Source organism: Callorhinchus milii, unplaced genomic scaffold, assembly GCF_018977255.1.
Source record: "Callorhinchus milii isolate IMCB2004 unplaced genomic scaffold, IMCB_Cmil_1.0 Scaffold9, whole genome shotgun sequence".
In the NCBI taxonomy this organism is placed as follows: domain Eukaryota; kingdom Metazoa; phylum Chordata; class Chondrichthyes; order Chimaeriformes; family Callorhinchidae; genus Callorhinchus; species Callorhinchus milii.
This window is the reverse complement of record NW_024704750.1, coordinates 20,889,227-20,904,236: the sequence shown is the minus strand read 5'-3', so window position 1 is coordinate 20,904,236 and position 15,010 is coordinate 20,889,227. Positions and strand designations below refer to the sequence as shown.

Genomic DNA, 15,010 nt, shown 5'->3' with positions numbered 1-15,010 from the left:
ACACCCCTTTACTGTCACACACACCCCTTTACTGTCACACACACACCTTTACTGTCACACACACACCTTTACTGTCACACACACACACACCCCTTTACTGTCACACACACACACACACCCCTTTACTGTCACACACACCCCTTTACTGTCACACACACACACACCTTTACTGTCACACACACACCTTTACTGTCACACACACACACCTTTACTGTCACACACACACACCTTTACTGTCACACACACACACACCTTTACTGTCACACACACACACACCTTTACTGTCACACACACACACACCTTTACTGTCACACACACACACACCTTTACTGGCACACACACACACCTTTACTGTCACACACACACACACCTTTACTGGCACACACACACACCTTTACTGTCACATACACACACCTTTACTGTCACACACACCTTTACTGTCACACACACACACCCCTTTACTGTCACACACACACACACCTTTACTGTCACACACACACACACCTTTACTGTCACACACACCGCTGCTGTCACTTACACACATCCCATGTGTCACACACACACACATCCCTTATATGTCATACACAAACGTCCCAACAACAACAGCTTGGATTTATATAGTGCCCTCCATGCCGGACGGCGCCTTAGAGCGCTTCACAGTAATGGATCCCGGGGCCAAGCCAGGGGGAGGGGGAGGAAGGTGACCAAAGGTGTGGTCGAAAAGAAAGATTTTCAACCGAGACCTGAACATAGGAAGAGAGGGGGCGAGGCGAAGGGAGTGAGGTAGGGAGTTCCAGAGCCTTGAGGCGTAGTGGAGCAGAGAATTCGGGGGACAAGGAGAAGGCCAGACCCGGTGGAGTGAAGGCAACGGGCACTGTTGTGAGGAGAGATGAGGTCAGAGAGGTGGGGGTGCAGAGGAGTGGAGGGATTTGAAGACAAGGATGAGGATCTTGAAGTCAATCCTCTCTGGGACAGGCAGCCAGTGCAGTCTGGCAAGGACTGGGGTAATCGGGGAGCGAGTTTGGTGCGGGTGAGAATGTGAGCAGCAGAGTTTTGGATGACCTGACCCCATTACTGTCACACACACCTCGCAACTGTCACACACAGACCATTACTGTCACACACCCCCTCCCCACATGAATACAGAGTCCCACATTCACCACCAAAGCTCACATATGAATACATGGCCACTTAGCTATAAGAAGCAAAATGAAAGAGGGAAGAGACTCACCCAGCAACGGAAGTTCTGCATGAGGTTGAGCCGCACAGCCTGAACACTGCCGTCATAACAGCCTGTGTAAATCTACACAGAGAGCACAATTAGCAGCTTGCTCAGGGCTCACTGACTGTTAGCAAGTGACCCAACAACAACAACTTGCATTTATATAGCGCCCCTCACGTGGGATAGCGTCCCTGAGCGCTTGACAGTGGCAGAGCACAACACCGAGCTGGAGGAAGGAGGAGGGGGGAAATTCCTCCTCACACCGTCCTTGTGAACACAGCAGCACTCACCCAGCTCTTGTGAAGACTGTGGCACACTAACCCAGCTCTTATAAACATTGTGGCACGCTAACCCAGCTCTTGTGAACACTGTGGCACACTCACTCAGCTCTTGTGAACACTGTGGCACACTCACTCAGCTCTTGTGAACACTGTGGCACACTCACTCAGCTCTTGTGAACACTGTGGCACACTCACTCAGCTCTTGTGAACACTGTCTCAAAACCTTTCTCTTTGACCGAGCCTTCAGCTCCCCTCTCGACTCTCTTCCCCCTTCTCGCTCCCTCCCATCCCTCCCCTCACCCTGACCATTTCCCCCCTCCTCGCTCCCTCCCCTCCCCTGACCATTTCCCCCCTGCTCGGGTCATGACCCAATTGTGCAGCGCCTTGGGACGTCCTCCTGACGTGAAAGGCGCTTTATAAATGGAATCTTGTTGTTGTTGTGGCACACTCACTCAGCTCTTGTGAACACTGTGGCACACTCACTCAGCTCTTGGGAACCTATGGCACACCAACCCAGCTCTTATAAACAATGTTGCTCACTAACCCAGCTCTTGTGAACACTGTGACGCACTCACCATGCTCTTGTGAACACTGTGACGCACTCACCATGCTCTTGTGAACACTGTGACGCACTCACCATGCTCTTGTGAACACTGTGACGCACTCACCATGCTCTTGTGAACACTGTGACGCACTCACCATGCTCTTGTGAACACTGAGGCACACTCACCATGCTCTTGTGAACACTGAGGCACACTCACCATGCTCTTGTGAACACTGTGACCCACTCACCATGCTCTTGTGAACACTGAGGCACACTCACCATGCTCTTGTGGATAGTCATACACATGACCATGTCCTTGTGGCCACCATACACTTGCAATCGATCGTGAGACTGGAGAGAAAGGAAGGCAGGTCAGCTGGGTCAGGCTACAGCCTCCGGCTGTAAACTTATCAATACCCTCCATATTGCTGCCCCAGCGCTGCCCCAGTTTGGGCCCAACCCCAATCACTCCTCAGTCTGGCCCCACCCCCAGTCAATCCCCGGACTGGCCCCGCCTCAGTCACACCCCATCTGGCTCCGCTCAGTCACACACATACTGGTCTGACCCTGCCCCCAGATTTGCCCCCAGTCACTCCCAGCTTTGCCCCCCACACCCACCCCCAACCCCACTCACCCCACTCCCCGGTAAGGCTCTGCCTCCAGTCTCACACATCCCGTTCTGTCTCTACCCCTACTCTGTCCCCACCCATTTCTGGCTCTTCCCCAATCACACATACCCCTAGTCTGGTGGGTGAGGTTCTTTGCTACCTGGGCTTAGAGTCAAATTTCAGGTGGCGAACTGAAGCGTGACAGTGAACTTCAATAGAATGTTTCAAACCTTCAGACCAGGGATCTGACTCGCTACTCCCCTTTGTCTGTAACACTGGGATCAGCCTCACTGCCCTCCTCTGTCTCTAACACCAGGGATCAGCCTCGCTGCTCCTCTGTCTCTCCAATCAGCCCTCTCTGTCTCTAACACCAGGGATCAGCCTCGCTGCCCTCCTCTGTCTCTAACACCAGGGATCAGCCTCACTGCCCTCCTCTGTCTCTAACACCAGGGATCAGCCTCGCTGCCCTCCTCTGTCTCTAACACCAGGGATCAGCCTCGCTGCTCCTCGGCCCCGGATCAGCCTCACTGCTCTCCTCTGTCTCTAACACCAGGGATCAGCCTCGCTGCCCTCCTCGGTCTCTAACACCACGGATCAGCCTCACTGCTCTCCTCTGTCTCTAACACCAGGGATCAGCCTCGCTGCTCTCCTCTGTCTCTACCACCAGGGATCAGCCTCAGCTGCTCTCCTCTGTCTCTACCACCAGGGATCAGCCTCGCTGCTCTCCTCTGTCTCTACCACCAGGGATCATGCCTTGCTGATCTTCTCTGCACTGCCTCGAGGTCCCTGTGTTAGAGATTAGACTTGGTAGATAACACCATGCAGTCCAGCATTGCTGTGTATGGGATGCACAAAGCTCTGACCCTGCGCCCTACAATTGGAGGTCACGCTTTCAGCTACTACACCCCGAAATCCTGGACACTCCCTTTTTTCAAGTCCCGCCTGAAGACCTTCCTCTTCGACCGTGCTTATGGCCACCTCCGCCCACCACATCCCCACCCGGAGTCAAGCTCCGCCACTGTTAAGCGCTCTGAGATTCTGCCCTGCATGGAGGGCGCTATCTACGTGCAAGTTATTGTTGTTCAAGGAGGATATAGTTTGGGCACAGACTTAACATTTCCATGAGCAGGATAGCTAGAGCATCCAAAGCTAGTGTTCCCTGGATGACTAAAGACATTGGGATTAAAAAGAAACAGAAAAAGGAGGTTTATGATAAATACCAGATTTATAACACAGTAGAGAATTAAGCAGATTACAGAAAGTGCAGAGAACTGAAGAAGGGAATAAGAGAGGCAAAGGAGTGTATGAGAAAAGATTAGCAGGTATCATAAAAGGGAACACAGGTCTTTTACAAACATATTAAGAGTAAAATGATGGTCAAAAGAAGGGCTGATTAGGGACCAAAATGGAAAGCTTCTTGTGGAGGAAGAGGGCATGGCTGAGGGACCGAATGAGTGCTTCGTATTTGTCTTCACCAAACAAGAGGATGCTGCTAATAATAATAATAATGATCCTTGCATTTGATATAGCGCTTTTCACATCGGGAGGACGTCCCAAAGCGCTTCACAGAACACACTGTAAAGTGAATTGACTGTATATTTGTGGGTGAACGCGGCAGCCAATTGCGCACAGCAATGTCCCACAAACAGTCGCGGATTGAAAATGACCAATTTATTATTGTTTTGTTTTGGAGGGATTATTATTAGGCTCTGTGTGGAGTAAGGAAACTTGCCCAAGGTTTCGCCCTGACCTGCCGGGGATTGAACTTGCAAAGCGAGTGCTCTAACCACTGAGCTACAGGACTCCACATATATTTGTGCAGTCCATGGAGGATGTCGAACAATGAATGTTTTTATAGCCATCATTCAGAATTAATATTGCTAGGTGGGATTTGATGGGATGAACCAAATGTAATTTTTGTCGCTGATTCTTTGAGAGAGTGATATGGGAGTGGATAGGATGAGAGAACCCACAACTTTGGGACTTGCAGATTTTAATCCCATATCTACACCATATTGTTCAGTGTCTTACTTAGAAGGGATGCAGGGTAGTAAAGAAATAATAGTAGGCTGAAAAGCAAAATGGCCCACTATATTCACAAGTTCTCCTTGCTTAGCCTTCACATACACTGAATTAATACAAGTCACAGTAATGTCACAGTAATGAGTAATAATTAATAATGTCACAGTAAATGAGGGGATAGAGAAATTCAATGAAATAAAAATAGATAGAGAGGAGGTACTGAAAAGATTGTCAGCGCTCATAGGTAAAAAAAAGTCACCTGGTCTGGAAGGGTGGAAATAGCGGAGGCTCTGGCCACAAACTTTCAATCCTCCTTTGACATGGGAGTGGTGCCAGAGGACTGGAGGGTTGTGAATGTTACACCCCTGTTCAAAAAAGGATATACCTGATAACTACAGACCAGTCAGCCTAACGTCGGTGGGATGAACCACTATCCGGGACTTAATAAATTTTCAGTTGGAAAAACATGGATTAATAAAGGAATGCCAACACAGATTTGTTAAAGGCAAATCATGTCTAATTAACTTGATTGACTTCTTTGATGAAGGTACTGCAGTTGATGTTGTGCGTATGGACTTTCAAAAGGCGTTTGGTAAAGTCCCACATAATAGATTAATTAGCAAAATTTAAAATCATGGGATTAAGGGAACAGCAGCAGCCTGGATCTGAAATGGACTGGGAGACAGAAAGCAGAGGGTAGCGGTGAATGGTTGTCATTCAGACTGGAGGGAGGTATATAGTGGTGTCCCCAAGGGTTTGGTATTAGGACCACTGCTCTTATTAATATATATTAATGACCTGGACTTGGGTATAGAGAACATTTTAAAGTTCGCAGATGACACAAAATTTGGAAACATAGTAAATATTGAGGATAGTAGCAGACGATAGGACACAGACAGGCTGGTGAAATGGGCAGACACATGGCAGATGGAATTTAATGCAGAGAAGTGTAAAGTGATCCATTTTGGGAGGAGGAATGAAGAGAGACAATATAAGACAAATAGTACAATTTAAAAGGGGTGCAGGAACAGAGAGACTGGGGGTTCACATACACAAACCTTTGAAGGTGACAAAACAAGTTGACAAAACTGTTCAAAAATGCTTATGGGATCCTTGGCTTTATAAACAGAGGCATAGAGTACAAGAGCAAGGAAGTTTGTAAGTCACTGGTTAGGCCTCAGCTGGTGTAACGTGTCCAATTTTGGGGCACCACACTTTTGGAAGAATGTCAGGGCCTTGGAAGAGGGTGCAGAGAAAATTTACAAGAATGATACCAGAGATGAAGAACTACAATTATGTGGCGAGACTAAGTGGCTAATGTGGCTGAGATTAAGTGATAACAATACAAAGAAAATAGGAAGGAGATATAAAGGCGGGGAAAGAAAAGTATAATGTTTAAGACTGTCTTAAAATTTCAGCAATGAATTAATTCATGGTAAGGTGACTTTTGATGTTTCATAATTTGGAAGTGTGGAGAATTCTGAACCATAAATTCTATTTGCAGCGTTTATTTGAGGCGTGGACTATAGCCTATAATTGCATCTCCGTATCTTTGAGTTGGTCTGTGTTGTAAAAGACCATGCTCTTTTGGGAGCTGAAATCCGGTTGTTTGAAGGAAAAGCAGAGAAGGAAAACTACAAGGTTCAAAAAAACTCTTCTGACGATCCCTTGTCTAACTCCCTGACAAAACTGGAAACAGAAGAGTTTAAATTATCAGCCGTGTGCTCCTGTTGATCCAGCAATCAGAAAACTGGGCACTGTAAGCAGTTTACATTTAACCCCAAAAATAAAGAATGTGAAAAGAACGCTTTTGAGGCCCAGCACACAGCGGACTCTAAACTCCATTTCTGAAAGCTGTACGAGCTCTGACAGCTATTGTAAATATTGTAACAGCGCAATTGGCTGCCGCGTTTCGCCCACAAATATACAGTCAATTCACTTTACAGTATATTCCGTCAAGCGCTTTGAAACGTCTAGAAGACGTGAAAAGCTCTGTGTCAAATGCAAGGATTATTATAGAGCAGGGAAGTTTGAGGGAAGATTTAGAGGTTTTCAAAATGAGGAGGGGTTTGATAGAGTAGACAGGGGAAAACTGTTTCCTCTGTGGGTGGGTTGGTAACCAGAGGACATAGAGTTAAGATGATTGGCAAAAGAACCAGGGAAGATGTGAATTTTTTTAACCCAGAGTGTTGTTACGGTCTGGAATGCACTGCCTGCAAGGGTGGTAGAAGCAGATTCGATAGTAGCTTTCAAAAGGGAATTAGATAGGTATTTAAAAACGAAAACAATTGCAGGGCTATGAGCAGGTAAGAGCAGGCGAGAGGTGACTCTTCCAAAGAGCCGGCACGTTCACAATGGGCTGAATGGCCTCCTTCTGTGCTATGATTCTATCATGTGTCCCAGGCAGGTCCCAGCCTTGTTCTGGGTTTGCTTTTGCTGTTACTGGTTTTCCCACCGTGGTTAACTTGGGCGGCGGGGGGTGGGGAAGGGTTCTCCACAGGACCGAACTGGCTTCAGGGTGACAAGCTTGGCCATGGAATGGCAGAATCGAGTCAGCCCTCTGGATCAGCCTCCAGTTCACTTTCTGAGCCAGATGGGTCCGTAGTATTCCATGGCACTGATGATGGCAACACAGCCCAGTCTGGCTCATTGGCAGGACTTGGAAGGGCAGACCATTCGCTGGGGGCAGGGAATCCTCCCACTCCAATCTATGTACCAGGGCTTGGGGGGGGGGCGGGGGAATCTCTCACCTTTGATAGCGTACGCTTTGACAGTCCACACAGGGTCTGACTGTATCAGTCGCTTCAGCTGAAAGAGAACCTGCAGATACCAGATCAGAGTCAGCCCCCAGCCCAGACCGCCCACTCCTCCTGCTACCCGTTCCCCCTAATCCCCCACCCCCAATACCGCCCAATAGTTAGCTGCTTCCCTCGCCGCCCAATCGCTGCTCCCCTCGCCCCCATCCTCCCACCCCTTCCCCATTCTCCCACCCATGCCCCCACTCCAATGCCTCTCCCTCTGCCCTCCTACCCGCTGGTCCTTCACACGCAGAGCCGTGGCGGTCAGGCAGGCCTCGCGCCGAACCCCGTTGAAGTCATCACTGAAGCAGCGCAGGAAGGGCCCCAGCAGCTTCCCCGACAGCATCCCCAGCTGCCCCAGGTGTGCCAACGCCTCCACACGCACCCGATTACTGCCATTCTCCAGCCGCTGCCTGGGGTGGGAAAGGCACTGGTCAGTACCACACACACACACACACAATATACCCCCTATACGCCCAACAACACTCACACAGTCAGTCTCTCACTCACACACACACACACACACAAAATACAATTTGGAGTCCTGTAGCTCAATGGTTAGAGCACTCGCCTCACAAGCGAGAAACCTGGGTTGACTGTTGGGCAAGTTTCCTTACTCCACACACCTAGCAGTAAGGAGGAACCCGGTTGCTATTCGATTGGTGGATCACTTTTCCGAGGGTAATAATTCCTTCAAAAATAAATAATAATAATAATTTGGTCACTCAATCCACGACTGTTTGTGGGACGCTGCTGGGAGCAATTGGCTGCCGCGTTTCACCCACAAATATATACAGTCAATTCACTTTACAGTATATTCGGTGAAGCACTTTGAGACGTCTCGAAGACGTGATAAGGCGCTACCTCAAAGGTAAGGATTATTATTATTATAATGGCCCTACACACCAACAATACACACACAGACAGTCACGCGCACACAATACCCCCCACAAGCACACACACAGCCAGTCAGTCTCACACACACCCCAACAATACACACCCTACACGTACTCCAACGCAACACACACAAAACACCGTGGCCCTCCCCCCCCCCACGCCCCACCAACGTACCGGAGCTGATCGTGCACCACCTTGCCCAGCCCGAGGGCCCCCAGGGAGCTGGCAGCCGCCTGACGCACGTGGCTGTTCCAGTCGTTCCACATCAGGTAAACCATCTTGTTGGTCAGATCCTGCAAACGGTGCCAACAGCTTACACACTCAGTGTTCGCTCGCTCACTCACTGTACACTCAGACATTCAGTGTACACTCACACAGCTCACACACAGTACACACTCAGCGTACGCTCACAAAGCGCAGCGCACATTCACTCACTTCAGTGCGAGCTCTCACAGCTCAGTGTACACACAACCAGTTCAGTGCACACACACACACCTCTCCTCATTCCTCATCCTCACCATCAGCGCCCGAGATTTCAGCCACCTTTACTCCCAATCCCCTCACTGCACTTCTCTCTCGACTTCAAAACCCTCTTAAAAGCTCATCTCTGATCGAGCCTCTGGCAGAGTGACAGGCTGGATCTCACCGAGGGGAGTCGGGCTTTCAGCCTTTCTGCCCCCACTCCCTGAAACAGCTCAAGAACTTCCTTGTAATGTAACCCATTACTGTGATCAATTGTGAATGTGTGTCTGACACACGTGGAAACCCATCACACACACCGACAGTGTGTGACGCGTGTGAACTCACGTGTGCCAGCCACAAATGGAAATCCCCGTGTCTGGAACAGCCCCTGCCCCCTGGAGGGCTGCACCCTGCTGCGTAACTCTGGCGAGGGTGTGGTGCAGTCTGGCGGGAAGGGATGGTGACACCCACCTGGTTGATGTGCCCATTGAGCCGGGACAGCACACTGAAGGTCAAAACTTTACTTCTCCAGTTACTGCTGTTCAGCTCATCAGCCAATAGCGTGTGCACGAGCGTCTGTGAGAGAAGACAGTCACTACACTACAGTAACTCACCCTGGCACACCGAACGAGTGTGGGTGGGGGTGGGGGAGGCGTGTGCGCGGGCGGGGGTTGGGCAAAGTGGGGTGTTAGTACGCTGTTTGTCTGTCAGCCCGGCTCAGCCACTCGCACGCTCATCTCTGAGTCAGAACAACAACAAAATTACATTTGTAAAGCGGCTTTCGCGTCAGGAGGACGTCCCAAGGCGCTGGACAATCAATCTTTCGGAGCAGAGGTCGGGATCGGGGAGTGTGGAGGAGGGGGGGGGGGACGTCGGAAGGAGGGTGATCGAAGGCACGGTCGAAGAGGGTCTTGAGACGGGTCTTGAAGCAGGTGTGAAAGGTGCATGTGTGTGGGGGTGGGGATGCGTCTGTGACAAACACAGAGAGAGCTGGGACCGCTCGGCAGGTCAGGCAGCATCTATGAAGAAAGGAAAGTGAGTCAACATTTCGGGTCCAGGACCCTTCGTCAGAACAGATGTCTGAGGTGTTTGTGTGTGTGTGAGAAAGAGAGGTGTGTGTGTGTGGATGTGGGGTGGGGTACGTACGGTGTGTTTGCTGAGCTCCCCCAGGATGACACAGCACTGCTCCACAGTGCCCGGCCACGGGCTGTCGAACAGACGCTTCACCAGGCAGCTCACCACCAGGTAACTACTGTCACCTTTCAGAGCCAGGCACTGTGCCGCAGCCCAGCGATCAGCCTCGTTCCCTGTCACGACACACATACACATACACAGTCAGCCTGACACACACACGCTGTCAGCCTGACACACACATACACACACGCTGTCAGCCTGACACACACACGCTGTCAGCCTGACACACACACGCTGTCAGCCTGACACACACATACACATACACAGTCAGCCTGACACACACTGTCAGCCTGACACACAAACACACACAGTCAGCCTGACACACACACACACAGTCAGCCTGACACACACATACTGTCAGCCTGAAACACACACACACAGTCAGCCTGACACACACGCACACACAGTCAGCCTGATATACACACAATCTGTCTGACAGATACCTGCACAGCACCTTCCACAGGAATGCCTGGGGCTAACAAGCAGTGGGTGAGTGAATGAGTAATTGAGCGAGTGAGTGAGAGAGGGAGTGAGTCAGTGAGTGAGAGAGGGAGGTGGCGAGAGAGGGGGGAAAGTAGTGTGTGAGCTACTCACCACGGTGGAGAGCTTCCTGGAGGATGGCCTCGGTCTGCGGGTTAATGTCGCCCACCACAGCGTGGCACAGGGCTGCGGCCATCTGCACGTGTGTGTTGCAGCTGTTCAGAGCCTCCGCGATTAGCGGCCACAGCTCAACCGGCACTGGCTCCACCTTCGCTTGCATTCTCACATAGCCTGCGGGGGAGTGGCGGGGTGGGGGGAGAAGAGGTGAGTGGGTCAGATAGTTGTGGGGGGGGAGGGGGCTGCAGGGGGTTACATAGCCTGCGGGGAATGGGGGTGGGGGGTCAGACAGCCTGCGGTGGGGGAGGCAGCGGGGCGGGGGGGGTCACATAGCCTGCGGGGGTGGGAGGGGGTGGGTGGTGGCGGAGGGATCACCTAATCCTGGAGAGTATTTGGCGTAGGTTGGCAAGGTGTGTGTTGGGGTAACACCACCCGGAGTGTGTGTTGGGGTAACTGCTGGAGTCTAACCAGCTAAACCCTCATCGCCTGCCATTGGTATCGCTGTCTGGCCAGCTTTCCCGCTGCTCGTCCGGCGAGGACCACCCAACCCAACCCTGGCTTGCAGGGTTAATGGGTTTAAGCCTTCCAGGTGTGACCTGCACTGCTAGGGGGGGGGGGGGGGGAAAAAGGTTGTAAACCTGTTACATTGATGATCTTGGGCCTGTTGACAGCTGCGTTGGCACAGGTTGCTAAGGCGATGACTTGGATGTGGTAGTACAGTGACTCGAGGTCCCTCTTCAAACTTTCCACAGTCACATCCTGCCAGCGAGAGTCTGCAGAGCAACCAGGAGAACAGAAGCACATCACTCGCCCCATCATCACATGGCTACAGAGGGGGGATGGAGGGTGCGAAGAGGGGAGAATGTGCGGCGGGTGTTATGCTGGGGGGGTTATGCGAGGGGGCGAGTTATGTGGAAGAGTTTGGGTGGTGGTGGTGGTGGGGGGGGGGGCGGGGGCGGTGGTCACTTTACTTATTTTCCAGGCTCTCCTCCACTCCTCGAGGGTGTGGGCGAGGGTGTGCAGCTCCTCCCAAGTCTGGTAGGGCTCCCGAATGACCTTCAGGTGTTTGAGTCCGACCTGGGGTTCGGGGGGCCTGAGGCCTGACTCCGAGGTGTAATTGGCCAACGTGGGCAGCGCCTTCCAGCGCTGGGCGCCTCGCTCCACCCGCTGCGGGCCTGGTGGTGGATGGGGCACAGAGACGTTATCCCGGCAGCCACAGCATCTGTGGAGACCTGCCCAAAACACCTCCAACCCCTCCCTCCAACTCCCTCCCGCCCCCAAACAATCTCTCCCACAGCCCAACGTCCCCCAACCCAGCCCACACACAAACCCCCCACACAACCCTGGATGCCCCGAAAACAACCCCCAACCCACACCTCCAAAAACACACACAGATAGCCCCCACCCCCCCAAACATTTGCCCCATCACGCCCAGCCCGCTCCCCTCACCCCCGCCCCCGCACCTGTGCTCAGAAGTCCCTCGTGCCCAGGCTGTTGGGGACGCCAGTTCGCTGGTGATTGTGGGAACATCACCTGCAAGTTTTTCTTGTATTCGGAGTAATTGTCCATCAGGATCCGGTTCCTGTATCTGTGGCCGCGGTGAACCATCTTCACCTTACCTGCAGCACACACCGTCACACCCCGTCATACCGTGACCCAGCATCCCACCGTCACACACTGTCACACACCATCACCCTGTCACTATCAAACTCACTCCGTCACACTCAACACACCATCACTCACAGTCGCACACCGGCACACAGCACCACACTCCATCACCCTGTGTGTGTGTGTGTGTGTATATGAGTGTTGACTATGTGAGTGTATGTTCACTGTATGTGCGTGTATATTAGTGTTCGCTGTGGGTGTGTGTTCACTGTGTGTGTGTGTGTGTGTGTGTGTGTGTGTGTGTGGAGTCCTGTAGCTCAGTGGTTAGAGCACTCGCCTCGCAAGCGAGACACCTGGGTTCAATTCCAGGCAGAGGGCGAAACCTTGGGCAAGTTTCCTTACCCCACACAGAGCCTAATAATAATCCCTCCAAAACCAAAAACAATAATAAATTGGTCATTTTCAATCCACGACTGTTTGTGGGACATTGCTGTGTGCAATTGGCTGCTGCGTTTCGCCCACAAATATACGGTCAATTCACTTTACGGTCTATTCTGTGAAGCGCTTTGAGACGTCGAGACGACGTGAAAAGCGCTATATCAGATGCAAGGATTATTATTAGTATTATTATTACATTCACTGTGTGTGTGTGTGTGTGTGTAACCTTACCAGAGTACAGCTCTTGCTGAAACTGGTTGTCAGAGATGAAGTTGTAGTCATGGCGCCTGGGGCTGGTGTCCCTTTTCTTTGGGGTGGACGGGTCGAAATGCTTCACCATCAGTCCGGCAGCCGTCTGGTTCACCCCCCCCGGCTCCTCGTCTGCACTCTGTGTCTGCTCAAAGCCGGGCACCCTGTCGGGCATCAGGAACAGGGAGAGTCAAACACACACACGCACGCACACCCACACACACACAGACCACAGAAAGAAACAAGCAGAGAGACGCAGAACAGGACCTGATATTCTGTGCTGTGCTGTGCCAGGCTGGGGGTTGGGCTGTGCCAGGCTGGGGGTTGGGCTGTGCCAGGCTTGGCAGTGCCGTGCTGGCGGTTTGGCTGTGCTGTGCTATGCTGGGGGGGGGGGCTGTGCTATGTTGGTCCAAGCTGTGCTGGGGGATTGGCAGTGCTGTGCTGTTACCTGTAGTAGGTGGGCAGCCCCATCTCTGGGAGCGGTGGCTGCACAGACAGTGCTTCTTCGCTCACCGCCGCTGGCCGCTGCTGGTAAAGGACGAAATCGCTCTGGCTCATCCTTTCGTTAGTCACCAGCCCCACGGTGCTGGCCGAGCCATAGCGCTGCATGAGGAGGGCGCTGAGCCTGGTCCGGGCTGGGCCGGGGGGGACCCGGTGACTGACCAACCACTGCGCTGTGTTCTTGCTCAGCCTCTTCACCAGATACTCGTCCCACTTCTCCGAGCGGCCACGCAGCTGGTCCTGGTCGCCAGGCTCCGACAGCATCGCCGTGAGGCTGTACTCCTCCTCCCCGGCCTCCAGGACCTGGCACTCGGGCTCCGCGCCGGCCGGCTGCTCGGTGCCGGAGGCGGGGCGAGACCCCCTCGCCTGCCCCTGCCCGGCGTCAGCCACGGAGGGAAAACCCACCCTCCGCGTCCTTGCCCGCGGCCTGCGGCTTCTCGCCAACCCTGCCCGCGGCACCACGTCCCCGGGGTCGAAGACGCGGCTCGGGTCCCAGGGGCGGCTCGGGAGCGCGTCCGGCCCCCGGGCCTCCACCACGTCCTCCGAGAAGCTGAGGGCAAGGGAAGCCGTCTTCACGTAGGCTTCACGCAGCCGCTGTTTGAAGCTGCCGAGGGCTGGGTCAGGAGCCTGGTCGGCCCCAGGGTCTGAGGGTCTCTGCTCGGCCCTCGGCCTCTCCCCCCCCTCCGCCTTCAGCCACTTCTTCACCATGACCATCAGCTGGGGGCACAGCCCGGACGGCCCCCACCTCTTCGTCTGTCGCTGGCGGAGCCGCAGAGGGGCCCATCCACGGCTGTCACCTCACACTAAACAAGGAGCGACTCCGCCTGCCTCTGGCGGCCCACCCACACTTCATACGGTCTCTCTTGAGTTCAGTGTCGTCTCACTCACACCCTCTCTGTCTCTCTCACACTCACTCACTCTCTCGCCGTCTCTATAAATGAATTTTGTTGTTGTCTCTCTCTCTCTCTCTCTCTCACACACTCACCGTCTTTCTCTCTTGCGCACTCACTCTCTCCCCGTCTCTCTCTCTCGCACACTCATTCTCTCCATCTCTCTCTCACACACTCACTCCACACACTCACTCTCTCTCCGTCTCTCTCTCGCACACTCACTCTCTCTCCGTCTCTCTCGCCCACTCGCTCTCTCTCTCTCTGTTTCTCTCTCTCACGCACTCACTCACTCTCTCTCTCTCCCAATCTCTCAGACTCCCACTTGCTCACAGTCTCTCGTCTCCATTTCTCTCTCGGTCTCTTTCTCTCACCTGAGATTGTACACAAACAGTCTGTCACCTAGCAACAGTCACTTCCGGTTACAGTCCAACACGGTTCCAACCAACGTCCTGCTGCCCATCGCCCTCCCCCTGCCCACATGGCCACCCTCTGCCCAGTAAATTTGCACGGCCCTAAGCAACGGGGGAGGTGGGGAGTAGACTAGTTATCTTACACTAGAACCAGAATATCCACAGAGCCCAATGTTGCCCTCACCATCACTCTTCCCCTCCCTGGAATATCATTCCCCATCATTCCCCCCACTCCCCCAGGGAATACCCCCCGCCATCATTCCCCCCACTCCCCCAGGGAATACCCCCC

At 52.9% G+C, this 15,010-nt stretch overlaps 1 protein-coding gene across 1 annotated transcript; it reads right to left on the bottom strand.

Moving 5' to 3' along the window:
* Window positions 1-5,847: 5,847 nt before the first annotated feature.
* heatr4 (HEAT repeat containing 4) lies at window positions 5,848-14,129 on the bottom strand. Its single transcript, XM_042338142.1, has 12 exons — window positions 13,369-14,129; window positions 12,903-13,084; window positions 12,089-12,244; window positions 11,597-11,800; window positions 11,264-11,398; window positions 10,623-10,799; window positions 9,981-10,141; window positions 9,306-9,410; window positions 8,547-8,665; window positions 7,708-7,888; window positions 7,428-7,497; window positions 5,848-5,912 (listed from the first exon to the last, which is right to left on the bottom strand). Exons 1-12 carry the CDS (start codon window positions 14,127-14,129, stop codon window positions 5,848-5,850), a joined length of 2,316 nt encoding a protein of 771 aa, XP_042194076.1.
* Window positions 14,130-15,010: the final 881 nt, after the last annotated feature.